General features: G+C 42.1%; 1 protein-coding gene across 4 annotated transcripts in view; it reads left to right on the top strand.

Annotated features, from left to right (window-relative positions):
• Positions 1-25865, top strand: part of ptprua (protein tyrosine phosphatase receptor type Ua) — a 161247-nt gene that overhangs the window by 134380 nt on the left and 1002 nt on the right. For all 4 annotated transcript variants that reach the window (XM_055055840.1, XM_055055839.1, XM_055055838.1 and 1 more), the window contains 10 exons: positions 941-977; positions 7511-7608; positions 7941-8057; positions 8204-8358; positions 11098-11233; positions 14057-14206; positions 18875-19189; positions 21430-21555; positions 24735-24892; positions 25230-25365. In XM_055055840.1, coding sequence (XP_054911815.1) covers positions 941-977; positions 7511-7608; positions 7941-8057; positions 8204-8358; positions 11098-11233; positions 14057-14206; positions 18875-19189; positions 21430-21555; positions 24735-24892; positions 25230-25365 — 1428 coding nt within the window. The remainder of the gene's footprint in view (positions 1-940; positions 978-7510; positions 7609-7940; positions 8058-8203; positions 8359-11097; positions 11234-14056; positions 14207-18874; positions 19190-21429; positions 21556-24734; positions 24893-25229; positions 25366-25865) is intronic.

Genomic DNA, 25865 nt, shown 5'->3' with positions numbered 1-25865 from the left:
AAGTTGGGACAATATCCTTAAAAAGTCAAGACTGGTGAAAACCACTTTATCCTACAGTTCATTTTGTCCAGAGGATCTGGGCCACTGGCTGGGGAGAAACGATTACTTCCTGGAGGCGTGGCCTCTGTGAAAGTTTTACATTTTACCTAATCGCTAACATTTTGTACACAGTGTACGTAATGTGTGAGATCCACACGGTGAAGCTTACCAGAAATGGCCTGCACTGCACCCTCCTCTGAAGAGAGAAGTCCTGGTCCAAACAACACGACTGTTAATGTTAAGTCAATGTTTGGAACCAACACTGACTGAACGGCTTCATTCACTTCCTCTGCTGCCATTGTTTAACTGCAGGGAGACTATAATTTTAAAACATTGCAGAAATTCATAACTTCTCCTTCTGTTCACTGATTGGCCTGTTAAAAACTGACCAGAGAAAACCCAGGTAAAGGGTTAATGTTAGGGTGAGGCTCTAGTGGTCTTTATTGATCAGTGAATAGTCAGGAAATATCATCATCTGTATTCATGAACTCCTGTTGCTCCTGTTTCTTCATTTGGCATTTTTAAGCTCTTCTTATCATCCGGTTTCAAACCACCAGCTTGACATTGAAAATCTTTCTACTTTTTTTTGTCCCCAGTCTTGAGATTTTGATCGGGTGTCTACTTGAATTAATGACATTTCTCTGTGCATTACAATTCAAGTGCGATTGCTCATCCAGAGCCGCAGCTTTAAAGGTCGTCCAGAGTAATTCTGGTGGGTCAGACGTCCTGGTGCAGTTGATAGAGTAGATTAGTTCCAACAGACAGCCTGCCGCTGAGAGGCAGAACATGAAATTGAACAGATCAGCAAAATCAAGTTCTTCCATGAGATTATCAACCAGTGACCAAAGCCTCATTGTGTACTGTGTCTGTAGTAATTATTACCTTTTTTTTCCCCACACAGGGTTACCAGCGATCCAACCACTTCATAGCCACTCAAGGTGAGTACTCGGCTCAAGAGCTGTTGTTTTCTGATTTGGGAAAATGAGTTTGTGGAATAATTAAGTCATGAGCGACACACTGACTTTTGTTGCATCACACAAAACATCCGGGTTTCAACTGTAAACAATCAATTTCCCACGACTACGAGAACTCCCCCAAGAATCTGTCAGAGACTGTACGGGCGTCAGCTGTCGCCGTCTGTGAAGCTCCGCTTTCACCTCTCTCCTCCCTTCCATCTGCATGAAGACTTTCTGATGTCAGGCTGATACGACGCACCGGTCCAATTCCCCCGAGCTGCGCAGAGACAGGAAAGACAGCAAGACGCGCTCTATATTCTCTGCTAGCTCTGATCGTGTTTACTCGGGGAGCATGGGATTTTTTTCTTCCTCCTGCTCTGTAATCTTCCCTCTGATTTCTTCCCGTCTTTCACTTTGGTCTCAGTTCTGTCACTTCCCAAAAGTAACCTCAGCAAAACGACGCGCCTCGTTCCGCATCTTTACTCTAACGGCGCATTGGAACGAGGTGCAGAACCCGTTAGCTTTCTCACAGAGGAAACCAACGCAATTACTGGACAGCAGAAAGATTCTAATGTGGGACAGGACAAGCCCGGTGGAGTGATCAGTGGTGCAATGTCCGATAATCCTTTTGGGGCAATCAGGAGAACGTTTAAAACGCAGCGGAAGCACAAGTCAATCCTACAGACCTCATATCATATCAGCAGCAACACACCTTGCAGTCATACTGAGTAGAAAAAAACAGCAAATGTTAGGAATACATATTTGCCGTCATGATAAATTCCAACCATGAAACTCTCGGTCTTCATGGTTGTTTTTTTTTTAATAAAGATGCAGTGTTTAAAAATAAAGACAGGATGCTGATGTAACAACCAGAATCCAGCAGCTCTGAAATTGACCGTCTGAAACCAGGAGGAGAATTTTAAACGTTCCTGTCACTAAAATCACCATAGGGATTTCACAATCCGAGAAAACACTTGAACGCTTCATAAAATGGTCGGTGTCGTCAAACCCAGATTACAGATTGTGCATCTGCTGTTTTCCTTGGCATGTGCTCAGCATTTAGTAAATGGTGCTCTGTCATCTGTCTGTGGATTTCACAGTGTCAGAAACACAGCTTGGTCTCTAAAAAGGCTTTTGATTCATGTAAATTTTAAGCCTTATAAATCTGAGACATCATGTTAAAATGTTGAAACGTTTCTTCTTCTCATGTTTCACTGAGAATACTCTCTGTCTGCGTTCATGAAGATTCTCTGCTTTCATCATGTGTAAAGCTTGAAGCAGCTCCAACCGATGGACTCATGTACTCAGCCTGAGTACATGAGTTTCACCTCTGAAATCTTGATAAATTTAGTTTTATTACGTTTAACAAGAAAAACTGAAATAGTTTGTGTGAACCAGCCTGACTCCCCCTAAGCTTGGAAGTGTCTCAGGCAAGACCGTTTAAAACACGTCAACCATCGCTTTGACATGATCCAGATGTGCATGTATTTCTTTTAGTGGGTACAGTATTAACTTCTAATGCACCTCTCACCTCTAACCTCTAGCCACTTTAAACAACATAGATAAAGAATTACAGAGACAACAAATTACAGTTCCACTTTTTTTCTGCCACTGAAAAATCTCTACTTAAGTGAAATGAATGGAATCTGCTGATCCATTTCTTGACCTTTTCAATATATTTCCAATTAAAAAATAAAAAACTTAATGCTAATAACTAGAATGGTAAACAGCTAGACCCAAATGAGATGGCAGTCTGTCGAATCTAGATGGATTCTTTTCTCATCTAGATTGTGGGCAAAAGTTTGGTTCTTCTCAGCCACCGTTCTCTCTGCAAACTTTGTTTAACATTGTTAAATTGAGCCGCAGTCCACAATTAGAGGTGTGTTTAAATATTAGCTCAATTTCTAACAGTTTAAACAGAGTCATCCAGAACCCTGATCATTTTATCCTGAAGGATTCCGGAACGGCGCCAGCATTCTGGTGTCTGACAGGAACCAGCAGTGATCAGATCTGCATCGTAATGTAACAAGCGTCTCTGAACAAAGCCGTACGTCTTTGGCCTCGGAGCCTTTGGTGTTTGTGTGGCGCTGCAACACGCAGCTAAACACAAGAGTGTTATTAAGGGGGAGCTTAGCCAAGACTTTTCTAATCCTGACAAGTTGTAAAACCAGAACAGAGAAACAGAACTGATTTCTGTCAGAGAGGGAACAGAGAAAGGAGATGCGTTGTGCTCAGGGATATTATTAAAAGTGTCTGTCCAGCAGAGATAAGGTTACAGAATTTTTTTTTTTTTTTTTTTCCCTCCTGCTCTCATTCACACAGGGCATGCATCCCCATGCCTTTCACATGTCTTGATTTTCTGGGAGTTTTTCATCGTTTAATTCAGCCCTGCCTGCACCTCTCTCCCTCTCCATGCAGACATGCCCGCAGGTTTATTGGACCGGTTGTGAGCCGAGAACTTTAATAACGCCGGGTCCTAAGCTGAGGCCGCGTTGACAGGATTTACCTAAACAAAGCAAGAAAATGGCTGCTGGTGAACTCATTTGATGTCAGAGTGGCTTTGCAACACTTAGCAATATGAGAAAGGTTTCATGCAAAATGCAAAGACGGATCACTGAGAGGCTGGAAGCTCTGCTAAGCAAGCAGCTGGTTTCCTCAACATTTATAAGAGGAGTCATCCAGTCCTGCCAGTTAAAAAAAGAGATGTGAGGCTGTGTGTGACTCCACTTCAATGTTTGAGATGCTCAAACCAAGTTTCCTTCAATACATATACAACCTGAGTGAATATACTCTGTAGTTTCCAAGCTTTGATTTTATTTATTAGGGGGGAACTGTCCCCATTTTTAAAATCTGAAAACTGCTTTTGCTAAAAAAAAAAAACGTTTATGACTGACTATCAGTACAATGTTCTTTTTTCTTAAAGCAAATTCACCTCAGCCCTGTTTAATCCAACTCTAGTTCGCTTTTCTATGAAGTCTGATTCGTTCGGAGAGGTGTGAATGTGTCGTCAAACTCTGATTTGGATCAAAAGAAACCACAAACCTCGAAGGTTTCTCTGTCATTTGATTTGGTGGTTTGTTGTGCAGCGCCCCCACAGGTGAGGAGGGGAACAGATTGCTAAAAAGGTTTCAGTTCACTTGACAGAGAATTGCAGTAGCTGAAAATGGAACAAATGTTGCAACTTTGGTCTCCAGTGGAAAAGAGTCTACTACAGTACCAGGTGTGAAAACAGCTGTGAATACGCTGCTAATTACACCATGTGCAACCGCAGCCACACCTTCTGAAAGATTTCACATTTGTCAGAGAATATTTACCAAATATTCTGTGGACTTAAAAGACAAATGTGAATAGGTGATAAATGTTGAACATTTGATAGCTACTAGTTTAAAACCTATAGAACCACATAGAGATGAGTCGAACTGTGCTCAGTAGGCAATAATGAAAAGTTCCATTAGTCGATACAAAGGTTTCATATTGATGTCTTGACTAGAAACACATGAATATGTATGTATGCGTGTGTGTGTGTGTGTGTGTGTGTACTTATAATCTCACTTATAGTATTTCAGTATTTTATCTGTGTACTCCAGTAGGCCAGCAACAGCACTTCCTTTGTGCAAGGACAATAAAGTCTAAGTTTAGATAATTTATTTTTCCTTCGTAAATAAACTCACAGCTTGTGAATGTTGTTTGTATTTGGCCAGGTTATGTTTCTCACCCTGTTTTGTTTTTAGCTCACATGACATAAAAAGTCGAAAACAAGAAATCTGGAAGCACCTTTTCACGCCGCTGTGTTTGCCAAACGTCTTCACACTTTCTTCCCTCTCTTTTTCTCCCATGTACCACGAAAGCACACACTACCTGCACAGCATCATAAAGCTGTCGCCAGCCCCGCTCTCTCTCTCTCTTTTTCGCTCTCTCTCTTTTCATCCTCGATATGATTCAGAATTCTTTGCATACGGGTACGCTGAGCTCCAGGTGGTCGGCATTGGTGGCGGGTTCAGCTTGATTTGTTGCATCATGGATGAGCCCTCGGCCAGCTTTGGGCAGCAGGTGCTCTGGGCTGACCCACTATTATGTCCAGAGATGAGGCAGAAGAGGTGTGAATGAGAGCGGCTCAGTCTCCGAGGGAGGAGAGAAGCCGGCCTGTGCCCTGCATACTGATTCACCCAGCTGCATGCCAGGGTCGCACTTTGCCATCCGTCTTCCAGCTCGCTTCGCCGTCCCTCTGGCAAGTGCATTTGTGCTTTCCTCCCCCTGTTAAAAAATTAACAAACCATACGCTAATACACATGGACTCTGCTGCATTCAGAACGGCGGCTGGAGAAACAGCAGCCAGATCACTGCGCTGGCCTGTCCCTGGTCGCTTTCAGCCAATGCAGCCTGAGCCCTGATTGGTTCATAAAGACAGATTAATGTCCTTTGCTTTGTGAATGCCATTTCACGCCCTCTTGTTGTCCTCATACAGGGCCATGCAGAACTATTTATTCTCATTAGATCAGAACCAATCAAGGGCATTTTATTGAGATTTTCTGAGTTTGAGCAAAATAATATATTCCTTTAAAACTGATTAACAAATCTAACAGTAGTATAAATTCTGATTAAATTCAGGTATTCTGTTTGTAGGAGAACATCAGCATCGTAAAAAAACAAAGAGCACAGCAGGCAGGTTAGGGATGAAGTTTGAAACAGCTGGACCAAATGGGAACATCGGTGTCATCATAGTTCATTAGACGTGACATTAGGTTGATCTTAACCGAAAACTAAAGCAGATTTAGGAAACATAAGTCGCAATGCCAAAAATATATCCAATAACCAGTTTTAACAGAAGGCAGCTAAATAATAAAAGTTTAAAAAAAAAGTAGACATTAACTTGCATAACCAGAACAACACAGAGCGTCATACAACACTGGCTTAGCCACACAAGCAGATCTTTAATTTAAGGTTCAAACTCAGCTCTGTCCAACAATATCAGCTTCTCTGTTCTAAAATTCACTGACCCAGCAGCCGAGGATGAAGCTCATTTCATCAAGGCAAAAACATGAATTCAGTGACACTAATTATGGCCATAAAACATCAGAGAAAATATTTCCACTTGGTTCATTAATCTGTTTTTCTGCATGTTTTCCATTGGCTTTGTGATTTTTTTGTAAATCCCACTGATTCAGATGGTTTTGGGAATTCCCCATGTGAAGCAGTTTGTGCTTCCGCATGGACTAACGATAATACTAAAATGTCTAACAATTTCTTAATTAGTTTTTTAACATCTGATACGCTGATTAATAGCTTTCATGAGCATACAATAATCATTTTTAAAAATATGAACCATCTTTATTAGCCTGATCTCTCATCGTTTTTACCACCGTTTCATACAACTCTTCTGCGATGTCATCTGATTAATTCAGATTAGAGGATGTGAATCAATGTGTGGTTGCATTTAATAGCTTAAATAATAGCTTAATATGACCAGTTTATCACTAAGAAGTAGTTTTGGTTGCATAGTTAAGAGTTTTTCTTTATTAAATTTGTGGTGTATAAAAACAATGTCCCAAAATAAGTTCTAAGGAGAGTCAGTCTGGTTTATATTTACTTATATCATCATGCTGAACTCTTCAGAGCTGTACACTACTGTTCATTTCTCATGAGAAGATCCAGTAATATTTATGGCATTACCATATGGGGGTGTGAATACCGTTGTTGAGGTTTGTATATGCAGTTCAGGGAAAGGAGAAGCTTCTTGTTTTCTTTGGCTTGGTTAGAAGAAGAAGGCGGTGCTTTCTGACGAATCTGTTTCATAGATAGTGAGGAACTCCGGTGAAGATCTGAAGTCGTCTTATTCTCCAGCCACTGCAACGTGTCTCATTGCCTACGTCAAGTTTCTGACCAGATACACAATAGTTGTCGATCACAACACCAGAAGAATTTCAGCCTGAACAAAGCGACTCCCACAGCGGGGCTTCCAGAACAGAACGGTGGAGTTTTGTTCTGGTGGTCCTGAGAGGACAAGTCTCTGGAAAACACAACCTGTTTGTAGAAATGAATGGATACAGTGTGGGCTATGTGTGTGTGTGTTATGTTTGGCAGAAACGTCAACATGACGAAGTAGCCTGAAATATTACAGAAGCCGTGGTGTAATGAAATCAATGGAAGTGTGGTCTTCCCTGGGTGGGTGTGATTTGTGGCGAGCGGCAGGCAGCCGGAGATGCCGACACGCGAGGCTGTTTGTACGCCGCCTGTGGATTTGTGGCTGCATTAAAATGGCATCCCTCCCCACAGCGGAAGACGAGCAGAGAGCCACCGATAGTTCATGAATGATACATTGTTGCTCCGCTGGCTGGCGTGGATTACACTCTCTGCCTCTGCGCTGATGGTTATTGCTGCTATTTCCTCTGACTTATGTCTCATCTCTCCACCTCCCTCATCCTGCTCCATCACTTCCTCTCTTTGTCGTGTTTTTCTCCCTCCCGCTACGCCTCTGCCACCTGCATTTCCACCTCCCCGCCGCCTCACCTCTGCAGGCCCCAAGCAGGAGATGATCTATGATTTCTGGCGGATGGTTTGGCAGGAGAATTGCTTCAGTATCGTCATGCTCACCAAGCTGGTGGAAGTGGGCCGGGTACGTGTCCTTGACCTCTGACCTTGATCAGGGTGTCTGCACAGCCTTAAAATGTCTTACGTTCATTTATCTAAAATTAGGACCTTAAAACTTTTTCAAATTCAGTGAAAGCAGTGAAATTTGGTCTTGGCATGATGGGAGCGCCATAAAACAGCAGGATCCTCCAAACATTACCTACTTTTATTATTATTTTTTTCTGCCAAAGTGACATTCAAAGGATATTAAAAAGTCCTAGTCAAATCTCCATATACTCTGTCATTAGATATTGTAACGAGTCTACAAGATTCTACTATTGTTTCCCAAATGTATTGAAATAATTTTGAATTGTCTAGATGAGGTGTTTTAAGTATTGGCCTGAAGACACTGAGTTGTACGGCGACATTAAGATAACGTTACTGAAGACGGAAACCCTGGCAGAGTACACAGTCCGTACCTTCGCCATGGAGCGGGTGAGTCATTATTCTTAATAGAAACTCTCGTCATGTCTGATGAGTCCGATTGCCATTCTAATATAATGCCAGACTAACTGGTTTCTATGTTAGAACACCACTGGCGGACATTTCTTTACCTGCTACGTTGCATGACTGGTTTCCAGAGAGGCTACCCTGCTAAACACGAGGTGTGCCAGTTCCACTTGACCTCCTGGCCTGAGCACGGCGTGCCGTACCACGCCACGGGCCTGCTGGCCTTCCTGCGCCGGGTTAAGGCCTCCACACCCCCCGACGCTGGACCTGTGGTCGTCCACTGCAGGTATATTTACCTTCATGGATCAATTCCGGTTCATCTGAAAAAATATAGTCGAAATAACTTCAGTCAATAAACGATGCAGTTTTCACCTGCTGGTGTCATTGATGTGGGTTTCACAGTGGACCCTTGAAAACAGCAAACACACCTTAATATGCATTAAAACGAACAGTCGAAACTGATTAAGACTTCATTCATTTATTGTTTTTCACTGAGGGTACTACTGTGATTTCATTATGTTCTGCAAACATAATGACAAATAAAAATCTTAGAGTGCGGAAGAAAAGAGACTGTTTGAGTTTAATATAGGATGAGGAAAATTAATTAACGGTGTGCACGTTTTAAATCATTGTTCTAGACTTTAGATTTTACATCAAATATCAAGTCTTTTCAATTCATCAAGTTTAAGTCCAAGTCAAGTCATAACTGAAGATCTTTTCAAGTCAAGTCCAAAATCATAATTAATAGTAACAGTAATGACACTTAATATTAATGAATAATAATAGTAGTGACTTATAATAGCAATGACTTGTGCCCACACCTCTGATTTTAAGCCATTAGCATGTTGATGAGTCTGTCATACAGTAACAGTCGTCAGTCAGAGACCTTTTTAGATACATTGTGAGACTGACTGCTACTGGAGATCCTTCCTGCCCAAAGCATCTCCATACATACTGACTATATGAAGTTACATTAAATTTCCCCCTTGGGATAAATAAAGTACTATATTTAACTGCGTGGAGCTTAAACTCTTCCTATATTTTCAAATACTTTTTTCAGACTTTCCACTTGTCTTTTATACCTTCTTTTGTCTTAGTCTATCACAGTACAAATAATACACTTAAGCTGCTAGTTGTAACATGATGCCTGCAAATAATAATAAAAAAAAAAACTGAGAAAAAGTGAAAGCTAAGCTGCTATAAACTCCCCCTGCCAATTGTGAGTTGTTCAGGGGAGCCATCTCGTAATAAGCCATCTGCATGAGTAATATACTCAACGTTCATGCAAATCATTTTCTCACACAGAAGCCGACAGTTCATTAAGTCTGCAACAACAACAAAAAGAGTAGGACTTAGCGGTTCTGCAGTTGTACTCCTCTGCAGAACAACAGGCCCGTTTTCTCCACCTCTTACACAAACACAGGGCCATGACCTGCTGTCTGAATTTTACATCCATGCACCACTAATGATGCAGCATGACAGTCAGACATGACAGTCAGACATGACAGTCAGACATGGATTTGACGGTCTGCATAGCAAGCAGAGAGTGTGATGAAGAGTTCAGCATCGGGTGGATGATCTGACGCACGAGAACCTGGAAACGGTCGGAGGCAGCAGCCTCTCATCATCATCATCATCAGTAAGTGGCTTTAGGTGGAGACGTAATCTTCATCACGTCAGCTGAGAGCTGCTGGAGGCTGGCAGGCTGCCGGGTTCTGTTCCCTTCAGCTTGTCCGGCTCAAAGGAACAGCAGCAGCCTGGTGTTTCCCTTTTGAGTCCAACTGAAACTAAACCGCGTTTCTCTGTGTTTATGACCTAAAATTGATGGTCCACCTGCCCATGTTACACATCACCTGCAGTAAAAGGCGAAAAAATTAGCTTGCAGAAAACATGAAATGTGCATTGTACTTATTTAAATTATTAGTGCATTTTTGTCTTGATTTAAAAACACCAACATCCGAATTTTATTTCTTTGATTTTGATTAATGTATTTATTTGTTGTTTATGTGAATATTTAAAAACCACAAAGTGCGCTCCCGAAGAAACTAATAAGTTAAAAATGAAAATATCCGTTGCTGGAACCAGATATTTACATACACTGACTAAAACGACACACATTTTCTCTCTCTGTATGAAGTTAAATCTGATAAAACTTCTAGTTTTAACCTGGTTGGAATTACCAAAATTTATTTTTATTTTCAAAATGCCAGAAAACTTTGAACATTTTCTTTGCATTTTTTTTTTTAGATTTTTTTTGTAACTTTCCTTGAAATTAAACATTTTCATACATTCTATATTGGTTGGCCTCCTGTTAACTCACGTCTCTGTTAATATGTACAAAATCTGAGGAAGGAAACACAAAAGCTTTGACACAATCATTCAGTTTAAAAGATAATTATTTGTGGTGCTGAAAATGTATGTAAACTTTTAAACTGGAGGAAAGTGACAAAAAAAATCTCTAAAAAATATTCTCAGCAAGTTTTCTGGAATTTAGTAAAATAAATTATTTGGTCATTCTACATATGACCAAATAATGGTCATATGTAGAATATGTAGAATGTAATTCTACATAAACTGAGACGAGAACAGTTTGGTCTAATTCATCTTCATACAGTGATTAAAATTTTTCTTCAGTGCATGTAAATATTTGGTTTCAACTGTATGTAGAATTAAAAAAAACAAATTTGAACCATAAAGACAAAAACATCTCCTATTTTTTGAAAAAAAAAGGAAAAATCTTTGATGATTCATTTCTTTATCTATTGTGCAACTTATGAAAGTATTAAAAATATAACTTAAGGTTTATTTCTGTTAAAGTTGATACAAATATTGATGGATTTTTTTTTATTTTCATATTTTAAAAAAAATTATAATGTTAGATGATGTCTTAGATTTTTATTTTATTTTTTTTATAACTATTTAGTTTTGTAAGATGGATTAAAGATTTTCTCAGTTTGAACAGTGTGCAGCGGCTCATGTCCGTCCTCTCCTCTCCTCTGCTCTGCTCTGTTCTGCCCGGTGGCAGCATGGGCGCCGGCCGGACTGGCTGCTACATCGTGCTGGACGTCATGCTGGATATGGCCGAATGCGAAGGAGTGGTGGACATCTACAACTGCGTGAAGACGCTGTGCTCCCGTCGGATCAACATGATCCAGACTGAAGTGAGTGGGACAGAGGGGACGCTTTAGGACGAGCCCCGCTGACAGGTTTGATCCTGAAAATATGAAGCAACTGCAGAAACACGCTGGGGAATTTCTCATGCTTCCACTTCAATGATCTTGATGCTCATGAAACGCTTTGGAAACTGCGTTCAGCTGTGTATGGAAAGGCTGAAGTTGATCTTTTTAGAAAATAGCCAAAATTTCAATAATTTTTGTCCATAGAGCCATTTGGTAGGTTGATGTTAAGGACAATAATAAATACGGGAATAAAAACCATATAAAAACACAATAACAACAACGCGAAAATAGATAAAACAACTTTAACATCAATACATATTTGCATATAATCGATCTTTACATGCTTGGCTTTCCCAGAGCCAGTTTCTAAGATATTTCTTTAATGATATGAGAAGTGAAAGGTACCCTCATGTTACTCCAACAATTTATTCCAACTATGGAAAGCAAAACAGGAAGAAGTAGCTTGATAGAAATAGAGCAGAGGCATAAAATATTTTATAAACTGAGTAAAGATTATAAAGAAAAGATTTTTTACAATGTTTGCTCAAAGTTAGCCATTCATGTGTTTGGATTTTCTGGCAATGATGGTTTGGGTTTGTAATGAAACACATTTAATCATGTCACCAGAGCATAACTTGCTTTCTACAGTTTAATTCAGAAAGATTCAGAAATCAATATTTGGTGAAATAACCGTTAAGCTTTGAATGGAGTTCAGTGGGCTCTTCATTTTACACACACACCCACGCGCACACACACTTACACACTCATACATACATACATACATACATACATACATACATACATACATACATACATACATACATACATACATACATACATACATACATACATACATATAACAATGTGTTCCAAATTATTACGCAAATAATAATTTGAATTAAATTAAATCCAATTATGCAAATTGGATTTAAGTTTCATAAAGATTACATTTTTTTGTTGTGCTATTACATTTATAGATGGTATTGTGTGTCAGGGCTCTTTGAATCATTGTAATTAATTTCAGAGAGCTGGTTGGTTAGTTTGTCTGGAGGGCTCAATTAATGGAAATCTACTTAAGAAGGATGTTCCACATTATTAAGCAGGTCACAGGTTTCAAGCAATATGGGAAAGAGAAAGGAAACTCATCAGATAGTGTAGAGCCGTATGACAAGATATGAAAACATTAGATTTTTAATGAAAACTGAAGCTTTGTCATTGTACTGTGAAGAGATTTGTGGCTGATTTAGAACAAAGATGGTTTGTACAGATAAAGGTATAAAGAGGAAGCTCTCTGTTAGACAAATTCATCGAATTAAGAGAGCAGCTGTTAAAATGCCCTTACAAAGCAGCAAACAGTTATTTGAAGTTGCTGGTGCCTCCAGAGGCTTGCAGTGCATGAACCGACTATTGGACCCCTAACCAGAGCTCACAAACAGCGAAGATGGCAGTGGACCCAACTGTACATGAAGATTAATTTTTAAACAGACTTGTTCACTTATGACTGCTGTGCAACCCTGGATGGTCCAGATGGACGCAGTAGTGGATTGGTGGTGGATGATCACCATGTCCCAAACTTGGCTGTGACGTCAGCAAGGAGGTGGTGGAATCATTTTTGGGGCTGAAATCATAGGGAGAGAGAGATCTGGTCGGCCCCTTCAGAGCCCCGAAGGTGTAAAAATGACCTCATTAAAGTATATGGACTTCCTGACTGATCACTTTATTTCATGGTTCAAAAAGAAGAGCTGTACCTTCTGTAGCAAAATCATCTTCATGCATGACAATGAACCAACTCATTCTGCAAGGAATACCACGGTGTCATTGGCTGCTATGGCCATAAAAGGGGAGAAACTCATGGTTTTTACACACACACACACACCCATGCGCACACACCTCCTCCTCTGACTTCAACCTTAGAATAGAATAGAGTAGAATAGAATAGAATAGCATTTATTGTCATTGAACAGGATTCAACAAAATTTCTATTGAGAACCTTTGGAGTTTCTGATCTAACCTGTCATAGTTGATTTGAAAATTATACTGACCATCATTCGCATTGACCATTTAAGAAAATCTGAAAAAATATCATTTGCATAATAATTTGGAACACAGTGTGTGCATGTGTGTGTGTATATAGAAAATCTTTAGCCTATGTTTGATTCTCCACTATTAGGTTCATTGACAGCACTGAGCTCCTCCTCCTGGTTCTGATTGGTTGTTTTTGGTGCATTTCTTCATAAGGTAATTGATCTTTTCGCAGATTATTTGTGTCATATTATACATGGTGACAGTTTGAACAAATATGTTAAAACATTGTTTATAAAAGTTACACACTGCTGCTTTAACGGGCCTAAAAAACAGCATGATAAAACCCAAAACATTACAGTTATTTTTCTATTAAACATGTATTTCAGCTGCAGCTTTGTCCATGTTTGTGCAGACACAGGAAAGCTGATAAATCCGGTGAACGAGGTCCGGTGCTGTGAATGTTTTCCTGCCTTTGTTTGTCCCAGCCTCCTGGTTAATTGCCCGGCTCTTGATGTTATTGAAACGGCGCCTGTAGGCAGCATGTGGCTTTTCTGATACGAGTCCTGCATATTTTTGTTTTCTGGAGTTCTTTTATTGCGAGTCCTGTGCTTGGAAATAAAGCGTAGGCACGGGGAATGTGAGGAGTTTTCTGACAGTTGACAACTATTCGTCAACATTCGGTGGCGGTAATTAAATTGGCCATTGTTCACGGCGAGTGGGCTTCGCTGCAGCGACCAGGGAGAGGCTGAACTTCTGTCTGTCTGTCTGTCTGTCTGTCAGGAGCAGTACGTCTTCATCCACGATGCCATCCTGGAGGCCTGCCTGTGTGGAGAAACTGGCATCCCAGTGTCTGAGTTTGCTCCTGCCTACAAGGAAATGCTGAAAGTGGATTCTCAGAGCAACACCTCGCAGCTCAGAGAGGAGTTTCAGGTGACACAGACATTCCCTGTCTCTGTGGATTTATTTTCTGTTTTCTGGACGTTTTTACCAGATTTCACTTGTTGCAACTCTTATATAATCCTTCATCATGGCAACATTTTCTAAGTGGAAGTAAAATAACATTAAAGGGTCAGTGTTATGTAAAATCGACTTTTTTGAGCTTTCCGTCATGTTGCAATATTATTCTCTCATCAAAAACAAACCTGGAGGGTTGTTTTGATTCTTTCATGCATATTTGAGAAATGTTTTAATCTCCCTGGCAAACATTCCGCTGTGGGTGGACATAGCTCCGCCTTTGAGACGCAGGTTCTCCTCTCACAGAGCAGTTCTCCTCCACTCAGCTCCTTCAGACTAGCCAGCAGCAATCAGCAACACCTGGCAGAACTGTGTATTTTCAGAGCTCATTATAGAAACTACTGCTCAGTGAAACGCTGGTAAAAAAGAGCCATGTCATGATTTCCTGAAGGTGGAGTTTCAGGAAGAGCATGTGTTTTTAAAGAGACATGGGCCCAATTTCAAGGTATTATATTACAAAGTTAAATCTCTATTAAATTATATTTGATATATACAGCATTTTAATAACAACAGAAACTAACATAATTGATTGTGTTTTAAAATGGCACTGTGTGCCTGGAAAATACATAATACCGCCTTTTTAACAAGATTTCCTGATTAAAGTATTACATTTTACACACTGAACATGTGGATATGCTGCTTTTAATGGCATTTAGAAAGCAAGATAATTAAAAATATTATTCTTGGCAACAAAAGTCTGTGCTGCAGTGGTGTCTCGGAACCATAGAATTTGCACTTTGTCTCACTGCCAGTTAACACAAAGCCTTTATTAAGTCTCTTCTTGTACTGATTTTAAGAATAAATTTAATCACACTCATTTTTTACGCATGTGCTTAAATAACAGCTTATTGATTTCTTTTACTTGAATTTCATTAAATAAAACCTTAAGTGAAAAAATAAGTGATTTCTTTTCACTTATTTATTTATTTAATTCATTCATTTCAGTTTAAAATGAACACACATTGTCACATGTTGATATAAACAAGTTTTGAATTAAAAGAATTTGGTGGAAGAGAAAAAAATCTCTTATAGTATATATATCTTCTGTCTTACAGCACCATAAGCAGCTATGCATCAACCATCCGTATTGATCCATCTTTAAAAACAGAACAGCCGATGTTTGAATTGAATTGTACTGTGAAAACTTGCAATAGGTTTCTGTTTATTTTGGACTCTGAAAATGAACAGAAAAAGACTGAAGAGTAAATTAAACTACTGACCTGGTGGTGGATACACACGAGCAAACGTTTGTAGAGCAGGCTATGAGTTAAATGACTTTTTTAAATAAATGCTGAAAGAAATGCATGCATACATTGTCAATAAAAAACATTTTTCTTAGATGGCTTCATTTATTACCCAAAAATCTCTGTAGATTTTGAATAAAATGACCGTAAAACCTCTTAGTGAACTTTTCCATTCACTAACTTTATAAGCTTCATGTTAGTGACCTCTACAGTGACCTCTGATTTTAATATTCTGTTGAGACCCCATTGCCGATCCAAACATGAAGGCCATGTTGTAAAGGTAAAGTTGTATTTTTGTAAAGGAAAGAAAGTGTATAATATTCAGACCAAACAAAGATTTTCCAGGTTTTTTCTCTTCTTAGTTTCTTCTTTTATGCTGCTCTGAAACTGCTTTAGCGAGAACTAACACTTACACCTTGTCCAAATCAGAGGAATGGAAAATCGAAATCATAATTTTCATTATTTACTATTGTCCAGCACAGTAGTAGTTTTTTTTATTTCTTTGAAAAAGTTCTAGAAAAACATGTTTTAATACAACTAAGCAATTTCCCACTTAAAAAACAGAAAAAAATGTCATGTTTTTCAGACAGCAACATGGATGATACACATTACATTCTACTAATAGATTAATATCAACAATATTTATAACATTTATCATGAGTTATTCTTGATCCTATTTCTAACACATTTGCTCTGTTTCTCTGTTGCTCATCAGTGATTACGAATGTCAGGTTCTGTGTTTTTCTGTGTTTTAATTCCGAGTTTCTGTGTCCTGAGTCTCCTCGTTGTCCCGTCTTCCCCTTGATTGTTCCCAGGTGTGTCTTATTCCCTTGATTACCCTCAGTGTATTTAGTCCCTCCTGTGTCCTTTGTTCCTCGTCGGGTCCTTGTCGTTGTTTGTCAGATTGTCGTTGTTTTTTTGTGCCGCCCTTAAGACCAGTTGCTACCGGTGTGAGCCCTGGCTTCTGCTCAGCCGTGCTGCCTGGCCGCGGACTATTGTTTATTGACTCTGTGTTTTTGTGGACTTATTTTCATTAAATTACTCACCATACACCTACCTGGGTCTCCAGCGTCTGCCTCACCACCTCACCACCACCATTACATGACAGTAGGACCCGACCAAGAATACGGTGAGGCTCGCTGAATTCAGCATGGACCCAGAGGGTTTAGAGGAGCTACTCCGTACTATCCAGGAGTATGAGGAGTCAAAGAGCACGTCCACGTTCGCCCTGAGACGGCCAGGGTTCGCGATACGCCTGGGCCTGCTATTGGACTATTGGGTTCCTCGTCTCCCGCACCCCGCGCTGGTGGAGCTGCAGCGGGAGGCAGAGGAGATACGCCGGACAGCCTTTGCGGCCTGGGATGCTAAACCTCTGCCTCCCAGGCCAGACATCCGCTCCGCCAGCCCAGCCCCAGCTCCATCCTCAGCTCCTCGTGCCGCTCCGCCGGACCCCGCTCCGGCTGCCGTTCCTGCTCCGCCGGACCCCGCTCCGGCTGCCGTTCCTGCTCCGCCGGACCCCGCTCCGGCTGCCGTTCCTGCTCCGCCGGACCCCGCTCCGGCTGTCGTTCCTGCTCCGCCGGACCCCGCTCCGGCTGTCGTTCCTGCTCCGCCGGACCCCGCTCCGGCTGCCGTTCCTGCTCCGCCGGACCCCGCTCCGGCTGCCGTTCCTGCTCCGCCGGACCCCGCTCCGGCTGCCGTTCCTGCTCCGCCGGACCTCGCTCCGGCTGCCGTTCCTGCGCCGCCGGATTCCGCTCCGGCTGCCGCTCCTGCTCCGCCGGACCCCGCTCCGGCTGCCGTTCCTGCTCGGCCGGACTCCGCTCCGGCTTCGGCTCCTGCTCGGCCGGACTCCGCTCCGGCTTCGGCTCCTGCTCGGCCGGACTCCGCTCCGGCTTCGGCTCCTGCTCGGCCGGACTCCGCTCCGGCTTCGGCTCCTGCTCGGCCGGACTCCGCTCCGGCTTCGGCTCCTGCTCGGCCGGACTCCGCTCCGGCTTCGGCTCCTGCTCGGCCGGATCCCGCTCCGGCTTCGGCTCCTGCTCCGCCGGATCCCGCTCCGGCTTCGGCTCCTGCTCCGCCGGATCCCGCTCCGGCTTCGGCTCCTGCTCCGCCGGATCCCGCTCCGGCTTCGGCTCCTGCTCCGCCGGACCCCGCTCCGGCTCCTGCTCCTGCTCCGCCGGATTCCGCTCCGGCTCCTGCTCCGCCGGATTCCGCTCCGGCCTCCGTGGACTCTGCTCCTCGTGCCGCTGCTCCGGCAGCCTCTATCCCTAGTGCTCCCTCCGAGATCCCTAGTGCTCCTTCCGAGATCCCTAGTGCTCCTTCCGAGATCCCTAGTGCTCCTCCCGAGCCTCCCAGTGCTCCTCCCGAGCCTCCCAGTGCTCCTCCCGAGCCTCCCAGTGCTCCTCCCGAGCCTCCCAGTGTTCCTCCCGAGCCCCCTAGTGTTCCTCCAGTGCCCCCTAGTGTTCCTCGGCACCATGGACGCCCTCCGGACCTCCCCTGTGGGGTCTGCCGCGGGCGCCGAGGACGCCCTCCGGACCTCCCCTGTGGGGTCTGCCGCGGGCGCCGAGGACGCCCACCGGATCCCCCTCGACGCCTCTGCCCACTTTCTGTTTAGTTTTGGACTCTTGGCCCCTCCTTGTGTTTCCGCCCACCTTTTGTGGGTAGTTTTTTTGTTTTCTGGACTCTGGCCCTCCTCCGTCGCCCCTCCGCCCACCCTGGTTTTTGGGTTTTGGATTTTGTTTTTGGGCGTCTGGTAGCCGCCTTTTAAGGGGGGGGGTACTGTCAGGTTCTGTGTTTTTCTGTGTTTTAATTCCGAGTTTCTGTGTCCTGAGTTCTCCTCATTGTCCTGTCTTCCCTTTGATTGTTCCCAGGTGTGTCTTATTCCCTTGATTACCCTCAGTGTATTTAGTCCCTCCTGTGTCCTTTGTTCCTCGTCGGGTCCTTGTCGTTGTTTGTCAGATTGTCGTTGTTTTTTTGTGCCGCCCTTAAGACCAGTTGCTACCGGTGTGAGCCCTGGCTTCTGCTCAGCCGTGCTGCCTGGCCGCGGACTATTGTTTATTGACTCTGTGTTTTTGTGGACTTATTTTCATTAAATTACTCACCATACACCTACCTGGGTCTCCAGCGTCTGCCTCACCACCTCACCACCACCATTTCATGACAACGAATGCTTTTCTGGTTATGTGATTAAAGTTTGACTCATCTGTCTTAAAGAGACAGTGCGTCATTCACGTTTTTAACCTCAATCTGGAACTTTATCATTTCATACAGTCGTTCACCGAAAACAAACGCGGCCTTTTTAATGACCTCTCCTCCTCCTCTTCCTCTCCTGCTCTTTTGTCTCCAGACCCTGAACTCGGTGACTCCTCACCTGGACGTGGAGGAGTGCAGCGTCTCCCTGATGCCCAGGAACCGTGAGAAGAACCGGAGTATGGACGTTCTGCCGCCGGACCGCTCCCTGGCCTTCCTCGTCACCACCGAGGGCGAGAGCAGCAACTACATCAACGCAGCGCTGGCCGACAGCTTCCTCCGACCCGCTGCCTTTGTGGTGACGCCGCACCCGCTGCCCGGCACCACCACCGACTTCTGGAGGCTCATATACGACTACAGCTGCACCTCGGTGGTGATGCTGAACCAGCTCAACCAGTCCAACTCTGCCTGGGTAAGACCAACCACTGACCTTAACTCAGTGTTTTACCTGCGTGTGTATCTTTTTAAAGTAGCGGGTATTTTAGTTACCAAGTAATCCATCGATTATTATGATTACTAGTCGAGTAATCAGATAAAAAATGTCCCGGTTCTGCAGTGGCTGCTTAAACTAGTTAAACAAATAATGAAAGAAAAAAATGCTAGTAACAAAACAACTCAGTTTCATTTTTATTTATTGCTTAAACTGCGATTTGATTCAGACATCATGTTTAGTCTCCAGCTTGAAATATGACAAAGGTTTTCTTTAAAAGTTTGCTTTTAAAAATTCAAAAGCAAATTTAAATTGAGGCATTAGTAAAACTTACACATGACACTTACATTTTTATGTAATTTCATTAAATAAAAATTGAAATTAAAATCATGTGAATAAGTTTGTTCCTACAATAAGTGACTAAAATCATGTCATTTATTGACATGATTTTGTCACTAAATCCTCCAACTACGTCATCATCCTCCAACTACTTCCTGTTTTCTTCTTCATTGTGGTTTTCGCCAGCGACAACTTCCTGTTGTTGATCATGTGATGCGTGCAACGTGTTTTCATTGTCGTTCTGCGAAATAAACCAATTTCTATGTGGCCAAAAAAAGCACCTCATGCTAACACCAAAACGCTTTATTGAAAAACGAGTTTTTGGAAGTGTCGAAAATTAAGTAGAACTCAAAATTTTGTAATTTTTCAATGTCAAATTGTTTAATTATATTTTTCAATGAAAACCCAGCTGTTGAAGTTACTGATGTTGAATCTCCTCCAGCACCACTGCCTCCAGCTATCCGAGGTTGAGCATACAGTACATCAATTCTAAAATTTTGTGTTAAATCTGGTTATTTAAAATATTTTTTGCAAAAATTCAGTTTGGGAAACTGAGATACCTACCCACTATTCACTCTATTGACTCCTGTTTGTAAATCAGCCAAACCAGGATCAGCATCTCTTCTTCTTGCTTCCGATAGGTCAAGAACGTTGATAAGGAAAACTGCAGCTATTAGCTTCTGTGTTCAAACTACGATGAGTTCCATAGTGCGTCTTACTGCATCTTAAGGTGGTGTGTTTGAGCAGTTCTTAAAGTTTTTAGAGTGCGCTTCTCTGGCATTCACAGATTTTAGCTAGTTGTGTGGGTTATTGTCCTTAAACTCCATGAATACAAAGTGAAACCAGCTCTAGTATGTCAGGACGGACATGGAAGGATCAAGAAAACATTCTCCTGGTTTAGGTTAACCAAAAGAGCTGCAGTCCTAGGTGACTCACAGCTCAGTCAAACGCTGCCCTCTCGTTGTTCTCCACTCTGCATTAAGGCCCCCTGTGTTTAATTTGCCTTCACACCATCAACGCGCTCTCATTCCTCCATGTTGGCTCTCGGGAAGGTTTGTTCAGGCGTCTCCCTATCGCCGCCCTGTCAGCGTGTCATGTCTCATCGTTGCTCAACATTTCCACCATGCCTGTCAGCTGCAGCCTGTCCTCCTTCCACTGTCACTCCCTTCTCGTCTCCTTCCCTCTGCCTGCCCGTGGATTACCAGTTTGCCCCTCAAATATTCGCTCTCTGGCTCAGTTTGCCCTCCTGAGTTGGTGGGAGGCTGGCGGGTGGAGGAAACACGGCTGTCTGTCTCCTGCCTGAATGTATAAATATTTATCTCTCTTTCTGCTCAATGTCACCTGCTAATACCCTTCTGTCACCGCGTCACCGCTATCACTTCCTACTCCAGGGGTCCTGAGCTCATCCCAGAAGTCAATGCAGAACATGACAGTGGTTCGGCGGCGGCACTGTTGTTGTTGTTGTTCCTTTGCGAGGTGGGAAGTGTTTTTGAAGCAGGGGGGCGATGGAGGAGTCACGTTTGGAGTCGATCCAGATTCTGAGCTGGGTCCTCGTTTCTCCTGGGTACAGTCAAGGTCTCCCACTTCATTAATTTATAATGTACTAATGGTAATGATCGGAACTCATGAATAATTCAAACCTGGAGGCTGATGCTGATGTGAAGAATTGTTCCCATCATGAGGGCTTCTTTTTTTTTTTGCTTGTGTAATTTACAGCGTCTGTTTGCAGGTAATCATTGTCATTTAGGCTAATTGTATCTGTTGTCAATACTCAGGTGTCTTGTAAGTGGCTTCCCCATCACTTGACGCTGACATAATGATTTGTTTTGCGGGCTAATGACCTGCTGCCTTCCCTCCCTGCCTCGCCTCCTTTGTCCTGCCAGCCCTGCCTGCAGTACTGGCCGGAGCCTGGGATCCAGCAGTTCGGCCCCATGACCGTGGAGCTCCTGTCCAGGACTGCAGATGATGACGTCATCATCCGACTCTTCCGGATTCAGAATATCACACGGGTAACTTGAATTAGGATTCAGATATTCAATTGAGTTTTCGTTCTTAGACTCTTTTTGTCATGGTTTCCTTTGTTTCTTACTGACTGCTTATACTGACTGAATTTATTGTATTTATTGACACAATTTATGCAGTTAATTCATCTTAACCCTGTTTGTGTAACCTTTGTTTTTAGCTGGAAGAATAACTTATTGTACCGGGACAACAGATAAAAAACAGCCAATTGGCTAATTCAGGCACATTTGTAATAATGTCAAATTAATGTGCATTGTCAATTTAATTTAATTTGGGATATCAGTAAAAGCAAAATGTAGGGTATGCTCGCATGTGCAAAGAGTGTTGGGAAAGTTAGTGTCCTAAAACCAAAATAAAATGAAAAATGAAAAATGCAACACTGGATGGAAATATTTTCTAATGCTCACAGTTATCTTTGAGCATACTCGATTACTAATAGAAGAAATGAAAATAGAGACATGTCAGTATTGTTCATTGTGTTTCGTCAAAAACATTTCAGCAGTCTTTGCAGTTTCCAGGTATCTCTCATCTAGTCTCTTATCTCGTGCCAACAGTCAGCCGTCCCTTAGAGTGGTGAATCCTGACATAAATATCATTTTTTAAAATTATTTTCATCTCTGTGTTTGAGCCACATGGGTATGTTTCTGGAAAACTCCTTAGAACGGCTTTCTGTGTCTTTCCTTCTTTCTTTTTTTTTTTTTTACATTGGTTAATTAACTTTAACAGAAGCCAGTAATTTCCTCTGTGACCTGATATATGCTAATAATGCTGATCAGGGAATAAAATGATGGTAGTTTTAAAGTGGGGGGTTAAAGACTGGCCTACTCAGCCTTCCGGTTCTTATGACAAGAAGGGTAATATGACATTTACAGTATATACATAAATGTTGAGATTAAAACATATTTTTTTATTAAAAAAAACAAAACATTTTGCACTACAATTTTTACAACTGAATAATCTAGATGCCATCAGAAGTGTGAATGCATTGTGAAACTATCATAATGTTTTCAAAGCAGTTACAATATTGGACTTTGTGGTCCAGTTCCCTGTGACAGACTGGCGACCGACCCCACCTCTCCACCACAATGGTAGCTTGAGATAGGCACCAGCACCTCCTGACCCCACGAGGGACAAGGGTCTCAGAAAATGGATGGATGGATGGATGGATGGATGGATGGATGGATGGATGGATGGATGGATGGATGGATGGATGGATGGATGGATGGATGGATGGATTCCAGTAAATTCTTTCAATTTGGAACATGAAATATCTGCCTTCAGCGCATAAATGGCATTCACACAGCTTTGGCAACAATAAGAACAAGATTAGCTGTGTTAGCATCCTTAGGACTGTCTATGGAGGCATCATCATGGCGAGCTTTCCTCAAAACAAGTTTATTTTAAAACTAGCTTTCTTCACAGCTAGCTTTCCTCAAAGCAAGCTGTGAAGTTTCTGAAATATCTTCATTTTCACTACAGCACGATAAGAACTCTGGCTATTTGTGTTGATCTGCCAGTAGAACTTGCTATTGGCTAGCCTACTTCTCCAGTGTTTGGCTTCTGTAGACCCATACCATTATAGCAAAGCTAAGAGGTATCAAAAATTAGTAATGATGTGTGACTTCAGAAAGTTTTATTTTTTTGTAGTCAGGAAGAAATAAATTGCAGATATGAAGTATATATGAAAGGCATCACTTGATATGTCAGCCTGACAATGTCAACCGCTAAAACTGCTGGTTAAAATCTCAATAACGGTTTCGGTCAAAAGATAATTTCAGGTTTTGCCTTTGGAAATCAACTGCTCCAGCTCCTTGCTGCTGTGGGAGGAATTTAATTGGATTTCATTTATTTTCTGAGAGAGCTAATGACGCCTGTTGATGGTGAAATAAACCGCCGTGTGACCCGGGTCCCATCTTGCATTTGTTTCTCTTGGCTGCTGGAATTATTTCCAGCATAATAATCCTACAATTAATTGTGAACCGCTTTTCTTTTAGCATTCACTTGAAATGAATATCATTTTTGGTTTCAAGCTCTTAAAGTTATGACATTTTTACTGAATGGAATATTTCAAACTGATATTTGTTTGCTTGTATGGCTCGTTTTGTCTTTATAACTTCAGTTCAAATTTTCACATGCATTGTACCAGTAGTAATTAGAGTGGAGCAGAACAGGCATGCCTGCTTACACAAATAAAAGGTTCATTTCAGTATAGTTCTTTAAAACTTCTGAAGCCGAACCCTGTCTGACCCACTGGGTTCAAACCTACCGGCCTCGAGGTTAGAACACATCATACAGAGGATTGTGAATGAACATATCGAAGCTGATTTTAGAAATTTTGCTGAATTTGAGTATTACCCACATTTAAATATTGTTCATGAGCTGGCCACAAATTTAAACTGAATATAATTCAGAAACCTAAAGAAGCCTTGAAATAAGGTGTCTTTATTGCAAGGTTTAAAATTCTGAAGCAGTGTATTGGCTTTGGCTACTATCCACCTCTAGGGGGCGCCATAATGGAGAGAGTACCTTGGAAAACAGTTGATCTGGCCAAAGTTGGTAGAGGACACACAAAAACATGCCTCCTTGATAACAAAACTACTGTTGGTGGGCAGGCCCCATGTCATTGTCTGCTGTTGTTGTATCAGCCTTCCAGATCTCTCAGGTCTTCTGGTTCTGGTCTGCTCTACATCCCCAGATCCAGAACCGAGAGGAGAAGCAGCTTTCAGCATCTATGCACCAAAAATTTGGAACAAACTTCCAGAAAACTGTAAAACAGCGGAAACCCTGACATCCTTTAAATCTCAACTAAAAACACACCTGTTTAGAATTGTATTTGAAATGTAATATGTAACAATGTATTGTTTATTCCATGATGCATGACTTTGTGTTTATGATGTAAAGCACTTTGAATGCCTTGCTCCTGAATGTGCTATACAAATACAATTTGATTTGATTTTGATTTGATACCAAATCAAATCAAAATCAAATTTTAAGTGATCCACACTTAAAATAATAGAGCTATGCTTGATAATGGAAATCTCACCAAGACTGCAGATATCCTCTGTTTTCTGGTTCTTTTTTGTACTTGCTTAGTGGCTTTTCATGAAGACATTGTAAGAGTCCCGATAATCTTTTTCATTCCTGTTTCTTTCCCTGACTTGTGTAGCTTCAGGAGGGTCAGCTGGTGGTGCGCCACTTCCAGTTCCTGCGCTGGTCCCCGTATCGAGACGTTCCCGACTCCAAGAAAGCATTCCTCAGCCTTCTGGCTCAGGTCCACAACTGGCAGCGGGAATGTGGCGAGGGACGCACCATCGTCCACTGCCTGTGAGTTCCACCGGGTCTCAGAATCGCCGGTTATTTTCTCCCAAGACATGTTGCTGTTATGAAGACCGGTCACACCAACACATACTCTGGTCCCTGATCTCTTCAGCAAAACGTAACTCAGAGTACTTTACTCTGCAGGTCATGACGTCTCACAGATATTTAAATGAAAGGTTTTCATTCATCTTCAAAGTCTGCCATCTGGCCTATTTTCTGACAGCATCCATGACCCATGCTCATCATCAAACTATGACACTCCCTTCTGATTTTTAGGACACCTTTTTTTTAGGTCACTCATTGCTCTTTGCTGCTGTGTCTATGTCTGATCGTTTGGGAGCAGGAACGGCGGCGGTCGCAGTGGCACTTTCTGCGCATGCACCATGATCCTGGAGATGATACGACATCACAGCATGGTGGACGTGTTCTTCGCTGCTAAGACGCTGCGCAACTCCAAGCCCAACATGGTGGAGACCATGGTAACCCAGCATGAGTCTTTGTCGTCCATCTCTGTTCGCAGATGTGGCTTGTGCGTCAGATATATTGCCATACCAGAAACGCGTAACAAAGGAACCGGCTTGGCACATTTGTATGTAACAAAAAATCACTGTAATTAATTCATTAAAATGAATGGGTTAAAGCCCCACCGCTACCTATACATATATACGCTATACATTGTGATAATGCACCAACTTTTCATACACTCATCTTCATTAATGTAAAAATGATTATGGCTTTAATTTTTCTTCTTAAATATTCCTTTTATAATGTGTACTGATGAGAAAACTTAGCAATTCAACTAACTTTAGAAACAAGAATTGGGCTCACAAGCTTGAATTTATGTTGTGTAATCCAACTGATCTCAAATATAATGCAGCTGAAACCAAAATACCACTTCAGAAATCATTCTGATGACTCTGACTGACCTACAACCACAGACGTTTGGTCTGATTTAACTTCAGACCGAGGAGATAAGATG

The sequence above is a fragment of the Poeciliopsis prolifica genome, unplaced genomic scaffold (genome assembly GCF_027474105.1).
Source record: "Poeciliopsis prolifica strain line A6 unplaced genomic scaffold, Auburn_PproV2 SCAFFOLD043, whole genome shotgun sequence".
NCBI classification, from domain to species: Eukaryota; Metazoa; Chordata; class Actinopteri; order Cyprinodontiformes; family Poeciliidae; genus Poeciliopsis; species Poeciliopsis prolifica.
Note: the sequence above shows the minus strand (reverse complement) of the source record. Positions and strands in the feature narration are given on the sequence as shown.